General features: G+C 36.9%; 1 protein-coding gene across 3 annotated transcripts; it reads left to right on the top strand.

Moving 5' to 3' along the window:
- The first annotated feature begins 550 nt into the window (after positions 1–550).
- Positions 551–6,694, top strand: LOC133728382 (uncharacterized). 3 transcript variants are annotated; one of them, XR_009855827.1, is made up of 6 exons: positions 551–769; positions 935–1,696; positions 1,790–1,947; positions 3,303–5,238; positions 5,329–5,486; positions 6,407–6,694. XR_009855827.1 is itself a non-coding variant. In XM_062155795.1 (4 exons), exons 1-4 carry the CDS (start codon positions 762–764, stop codon positions 3,704–3,706), a joined length of 1,332 nt encoding a protein of 443 aa, XP_062011779.1. In that variant the 5' UTR covers positions 551–761; the 3' UTR covers positions 3,707–5,957. The 3 variants fall into 3 exon arrangements, 1 of the variants encoding a protein (XP_062011779.1); XR_009855826.1 differs by having other exon boundaries at positions 3,303–5,486; XM_062155795.1 differs by lacking the exon at positions 6,407–6,694 and having other exon boundaries at positions 3,303–5,957.
- Positions 6,695–6,951: the final 257 nt, after the last annotated feature.

Below are 6,951 nucleotides of genomic sequence, written 5' to 3'. Positions count from 1 at the left end.
GGCAGCAGCCACATGATCTCTTTTAACTTAGTAACTTCCAATATGTAAATAAAAAATAATTTATTTGAGGAACTAATATATTTTTTGAATTAAAATCCTAATATTAGCAAAACATAAGAGGAAATAAACTCTACACACAAACAATCAAATTCCAACAATCCCGGTACTGATAACATCGATTTTTAAAATCACAAGTTATTGTCATCAATTTTTTAATGCAACTTCTCAATTTGGATTCCATTTAATAGAAAGTGATAGCACCAAAAATTTGACTTGATCTAATTCAAGGAATCATCTAAGCTTTTTAATATTTTGAATGGCAACATGCACAATTGTAAAGGAGACAACTCCATTTCAAGTAAAGATTCTTGATCAAAACACTGTTTGTATAATCTTAAGAAACAGTTATCGGAGTTGGTCGGTTGCTAGCACGTTGGGGGATTTGGCAAGAAGCTTCATGGTCGTTAGGGTTTTGAAAGCAACTTATACATAAATATTAATATAATTCCATTTCTTTTAAACAATTCCAATTATAATCTAATTAAGGTAACAAATTGGCCTTCATATAAATTGAAGTTCAATAAAACATACTTGGAAACTTTGATTTAAAAAAAAAAAAGGGTTAGCCTCGCGGAAAGATGAAGAAGTGAAATTGAAAATTGAAGTCGGCTGGGTCGCTGGCTACTCTGCTCAAGAGCGGGAAGTTCGTGTTTGTTGAGCGAAAAGAGGAGCCCCCTTCTGGTTTTCTTGGAATCGGCAATATGGGAAGGTAAGCTCTCACCCGCCCCCCCCATAGTTTTGATTCTCTCTGTGGTTTGAATTTGAAGGTTTGGCTTAGGGTTTAGTATCAGTTTTTTTGAATAAAGGGTTTAGTATTAGTTAAAACCACAATGATCACCTTTATGTTTATGGGCCTTGTTCCTATTCAACACAGGAAAGGTAAGAGAGGCAGGGAGGAATTGTTGTTGTCCTGGAGCTTTCCTCCCCAGGGATGGTACAAGCTCAACGTAGACGGGAGTCGGCGTAACAAATCTGGGTGCATTGGAGGAGGAGGTGTTATTCGGAACGAAAACGGAGAATGGGTAGCTGGATTTGCAGCCAATTTGGGAACAGGCAAAGTTATTGAGGCAGAGCTTAAGGCCTTGCTCAAAGGCTTGGAACTTGCATCCAATTCTGGGTGGTCACTTCTTGAGGTAGAAACTGACTCCAAGTTGGCTGTAAATCTTTTATCGAATGTAGGCGAATTGTACCAAGATCACCATCTGATTCAGTTTATTAAAAGCTGCAATGCTCTGTTTAACCAAAACTTGAGATGGACACTAAGTCATGTGTATAGACAGCAGAACTGTGTAGCTGATTGTCTAGCCGGTTTGGGGCTTACTTTGGAGGAAGGGGTTACTACATATTATGATGCACCCCCTACTCCATGTGAACCGATTTTAGTTGAGGATCAGTCTATGGTAGCTCGAACCAGGTTGATTTCTCTTCGTAAATTGAAGAATCAGAATGCTGGTATATTTATTCCAAGGTCGTATAGATTGAAGAAACATTATGTTCGTAGCATGAAGAAGGTGAAAGTCGAGGAAGGGGATGATCTTGAACCTGTGACATTCACATGGAAAATTGAAAACTTCTCTAAGTTGGATACCGCCTTCAAGCATTACTCTGATATTTTCGTCACCAGCAATTCTAAATGGTAATTTGGAGTATCTACTATTTGTCACATGCTTTAATGTTATATACTTTCTGATATATGTCTTATGGTTTTGGACTTGACTGCTTTGGTTAGGCGGATCCTTCTGTATCTGAAGGGGAATGTTGTTGATTACTTGTCACCATATTTGGATGTCCCGGATGCTTCAGAATTGCCTCAGGGTTGGTCTAGATGTGCACATTTCAGCTTGTCTGTGGTTAATCAACTTCAACCCAGCGAATCAATAACAAAGGGTACTTTGTTTTCCATGTTTCCATGGCACATTTATGGTGATCCGGTCATTATGTAGAAAATAGTCTAATTTATTAAATTGAACGAGTGATTCTTGCATACTGTTATTGGGGGTTTGGGTTTCAATCAGTCTGACTCTTGCTGCATAAGAATGAGATCTTGTATGATTTTTTGCCTGATTGTCTTCTAGACATTTTTATATTTTCACAACTGAAACCTTGTTACCAAATGACAGTATGTTGACCCTAGTCTATGGGTCTTCGTTGTAGTAATGATGTTAGACCTTCTATGTACTTAACGGCTAGGTGAAGAAAGGAAGTATGTTTTTATTTGGTCTGGATCAGAAAAGTTATAGTTTTGTTTTATCTTTTTGGTCTGGACAAGCGATTAGAGAGGAACTAGAATAATAATAAATTGGCTTTCAAATATGGGGGATATTTCTTTTACAGAGAATTATAGAACTCACACATTATCTTATCTTATTGTTCATTTTGTTTCTGTTCATATTATGTAAACTCCAAAATTTCTGATAAATGATATTTCACATTATGTTCTTTTACTCTTTTTTCTTCTTCTATATTTTCCCTTCAATTCCTCAAAGTAACCAAGCATGCAAACACCAAAAAACATTGCTTTCTATTCTTCCTTGTAATTTCTTGCTGAAAATGAAACATAGTGTACATTCATGGATTGGTCATTCACTTTTATTCCCGGTTAATGTAGTATCACATATCCTTCCATGACTTCTAGTCTGCAGATTGATCGTGCACTTTTATTAAGACTTGAACAATGAAAGTTTTTTGAATATAAGCAACTTGAAACTTGTTGGCAAAGTCATCTGCTTGCCTGGTTGCTTCATTTTGAGCATTGAACACGACAAAGATGTATATTGAATGATGGCTATAATGATGATCATTTCAATTTATTGCTCTGCCCAGAGGGGGAAAAAGCAAAGAAGAAGATAGTGCTCCCTATTTTGTTAAGGTTCTGGTCAACTGGCTCCCAATGTGTATTTAGTTCTAAGATGCATCAAAAAAAAAAAAATAAAACAAACAAAAAAAAGGGTGGAAATATTGCAAAATATCATAGGCATCCATTTGGTTAGTTTGCCCCAAATGCCTCTGACAACTCAAGTTTTGATATATACTTAAAAGTTCCTTTTATCTAACATATGTTGATATATCTCTATAATTGATTATCAAGATTGTTAATCTATGAAACCTTAATTGAGTTCATCCACTGTGTATCCTAAAAAAATTTACCTCATTATTATTGTTTCTTTACTATGTAGTAATGAGCTATGCCTTCTATTAATTTTTTTTTTTTTTTTTTGTGATATTTTATTTTTGATTTGCAGATGCTGTACATGTGTTCAATGCTTGTGACAGTGACTGTGGCTTCAAATTTTTAGTTCCTCTCAGTTGGCTTTCTGACCATGGTAATGAGTATCTGGTAAATGATACATGTATCCTTGAAGCCAAGGTCATACTTGATAAGGGTAAAGCTAAGACTTTAGAAGATAAAAGAACTGTTGGTTCTGCACCCGTGCAACCCTCAGAAGAGGAACTTAAGGAGCAGGGACCTGATATGGATTCTGTAAAAGCTCCAGACTTTTTGACTACATGCAAGGAACTGAATTGCGAACAGATGCCTGCCTGCCAGAATGCACCAAGTTTTGAAAAAAATTGCTCGGAGCCTACTAGCCCTTCATCACTTGAGGATGTACATCAGGAACTGAGACCTTCAGATGGGGATCTGTAAAGCCTCCAGACTCTTTGGCAGGATGCAAGGTACGGAGTTGTTAAAAGGTGCTTATCCTTCTAGGCATGCTTACTGGGATGCATTAAGTTTTCGAGGTGGATATACATAAGGAGCACCTTCTTCTGTAAAAGCTCCAGATTTTTTGACATCATGGAAGAGTGGTCAACAGGTGCATGCCTAGAAGGATAAACTGCTGTTTGAACAACTTCACATTGATCCTACTGACCCTACCTCAGTCAAGAAAGACAAGGATGCGAGGCTGTCAGCTCACAGATTTTTGGGGTTTAGAAAAAATAAAGAAAACTCTCTCTTCACTCCTAAATATAGTTTCTTGGTGGCATCATTCTCGAATTCAAAATTAATAGAAGAGAAGTTGCATGTTTATGAATGCGCATTCATTGCTTCGGCTCGATTTTGAAGACCACCAAAGTCAAGGATATGACAGATGATGCCTGCGAACACCTAACTTTCATGGGAGGAGCTTAAGATCTTTTGATTTGAATTGGTTTGGTTGGAGCCCTGGTGCTTTGGGTATGAAGAAGTTTGTGGAAGAAGTTTAGAGACTAAAGGACGAGGTAACTCCTGCAAAGGTGGATCTTGTGGTAGCAAGAATAGATTTGGACGGCAAGGATATGGACAATGAACTAGGCTACCTGAGGAGTTGGCCTTTATTCACATGCTGAAGATTGCAATTAGTGTTTTAGTTGTTCTAGAACATGCTTATGTAATTATGCATGGGAAAGTTTGTATTCTTCATAGATCAGTTAGAAATTATCAGCCGGAGAGATATACGTTGGCAAAAAATATCATATAAGTTTCATTTCGGTTTACAAGGCCTAAAGAAAAAGCAAAGCTCCATTGATATTTCTAGTTGGCATTGCCCTTCCTCTCTCTACCTCAGCTGCTCTCTGTGTTGATCCACCTCCTGATTGTACCCCTTTGCTAGCTGAGGATCAGAGTGGGTTCGCTTGACCCCAGTTTATTATTCCAAGAGCCATGCAATACAGGTTTGTTTTAGCACTACTTGTGAACCGAGTTTAGTTGAGGATCAGTCTATGGATTCTCCAACCAGGTTGATTTCTCTTTGTATATTGAAGAATCAGAATGCTGGTATATTGATTCCAAAGTTGTATAGATTGAAGAATCGTTATGTTCGTATCGTTATGTTCGTAGCATGAAGAAGGTGAAAGTTGAGGAAAGGGATGATCTTGCACTATGGAAAATTGACAACTTCTCTATGTTGAAGAATCAGAATGCTGGTATATTGATTCCGAAGTCGTATAGATTGAAGAATCGTTATGTTCGTTGCATGAAGGTGAAAGTTGAGGAAGGGGATGTGTATTGAAGAATCAGAATGCTGGTCTATTGATTCCAAAGTCATATAGATTGAAGAATCGTTATGTTCGTAGCATGAAGAAGGTGAAAGTTGAGGAAGGGGATGATCTTCCACTATGGAAAATTGACAACTTCTCTATGTTGGATACCGCATCCAAGCATTACTCTGATATTTTCGTCGTTGGCAATTCTAAATGGTAATTTGGAGCATCTACCACTAGTGACATGCTTTAAAGTTATATACTCCTGATATATGTTATGGTTTTGGACTTGACCGGTTTGGTTAGGCGGATCCTTCTGTATCTCAAGGGGCATGTTATTGATTGCTTGTCACCATATTTGGATGTCCCGGATGCTTCAGAATTGACTCAGGGGTGGTCTAGATGTGCACAATTCAGCTTGACAGTGGTTAATCAACTTCAACCCAGCGAATCAATAACAAAGGGTACCTTGTTTTCCATTTTTCCATGGCACATTTATGGTTGTTCCGGTCATTATGTGCAAAATAGTCTAATTTATTAAATGGAACCAGTGATTCTTGCATACAGTTATCGGGGGTTTGGGTTTTGTTCAGTCTGACAGTAGCGGCATAAGAATGAGATCTTGTATGATTATTTGCGTGACTTATGCAGGGGCATCCAAAGGACTTACCTGCATCACAGTCTTCTAGACATTTCTATATTTTCACAACTAACACTTTGTTATCAAGTGACAGTCTGTTGACCGTAGTCTATGGATATTCGTTGTAGTAATGATTTTAGACCTTCTACGTAATGGCTCGGTGAAGAACGGAAGTTTTTTTTCCTTTGTTCTGGATCTGAAAAGCTATAGTTTTGTTTTATCTTTTGGTCTGCACAAGCGATTAGAGAGGAACTAGAATAATAAAATTGACTTTCGAATGTGGGGGATGTTTCTTTTACAAAGAATTACAGAACTGAGACTTTATCTTATCTTATTGTTCATTTTGTTTGTCTGATTTTATGTCACGTACTATCAAAAATTTCTGAGACTCAAAAGGGCGTTTCACATTATGTTATTTTTCTTTTCTATATTTTTTCTTCAATTCCTCAGGGTGACCAAGCAGGCACTCACAAAAATACATTGCTTTCTATTCTTCCTGAAAATGAAACATAGTGTACATTCACAAATTCGGTTTCGGATAATGTAGTTTCACATATTCTCCCATGACTTCTAGTCTGCAGATTGATCGTTCACTTTTATTAAGACTGTTGCACAGTGAAAGTTTTTTTGGATATAAGCAACTTGAAGCTTGTTGGCAAAGTCATCTGCAATTCTGAATGCCTGGTTGCTTCATTTTTTTTTTCCTTGTTCTTTTTTTTTATGATTTTTTATTTTGATTTGCAGATGCTGTACATGTGTTCAATGCTTGTGACAGTGACTGTGGCTTCAAATTTTTAGTTCCCCTCAGTTGGCTTTCTGACCATGGTAATGAGTATCTTGTAAATGATATATGTATCCTTGAAGCCAAGGTTGTACTTCATAAGGCTAAAGCTAAGATTGTAGAAGATACAAGAACTCACTTCTAGCACAAGGCTCATAGAATACAGATTTTTTTCTGTATCTTTTGCTTCAAATGATACAAATAAGGGTATCTAAAACTCATTGGGTACGGTGCAACCACGGAATGAAAAAGAGTATTCTCTATCGTAGGTTCCACTAACCAAAAGCCACGCTTATGACTTATCTCCCATTTTTATTTTCTTTTTTGCTGCATTAATTTTTATTCTCTCTCTCTCTCGTCATTTTCTTTTATTTTCTATTTTCATATTTACCAGAATACATAAATATTTGGGTTCTTGACCCAAAACACCAAAATTGGTCAAAATTATCCTACTTACCCCAGCAATAGATTTTTATTCTCACTTACACAATTTTAAATAAAATAACAA

The sequence above is a fragment of the Rosa rugosa genome, chromosome 2 (assembly GCF_958449725.1).
Source record: "Rosa rugosa chromosome 2, drRosRugo1.1, whole genome shotgun sequence".
In the NCBI taxonomy this organism is placed as follows: Eukaryota; Viridiplantae; Streptophyta; class Magnoliopsida; order Rosales; family Rosaceae; genus Rosa; species Rosa rugosa.
Note: the sequence above shows the minus strand (reverse complement) of the source record. Positions and strands in the feature narration are given on the sequence as shown.

Bases quoted from the DNA above. Each gene is read 5' to 3' on its own strand.
- LOC133728382 (XM_062155795.1), top strand. The intron at 1,697-1,789 runs GTAATTTGGAGT...TGCTTTGGTTAG, and splicing joins GTCACCAGCAATTCTAAATG to GCGGATCCTTCTGTATCTGA. The intron at 1,948-3,302 runs GTACTTTGTTTT...TTTGATTTGCAG, and splicing joins CAGCGAATCAATAACAAAGG to ATGCTGTACATGTGTTCAAT.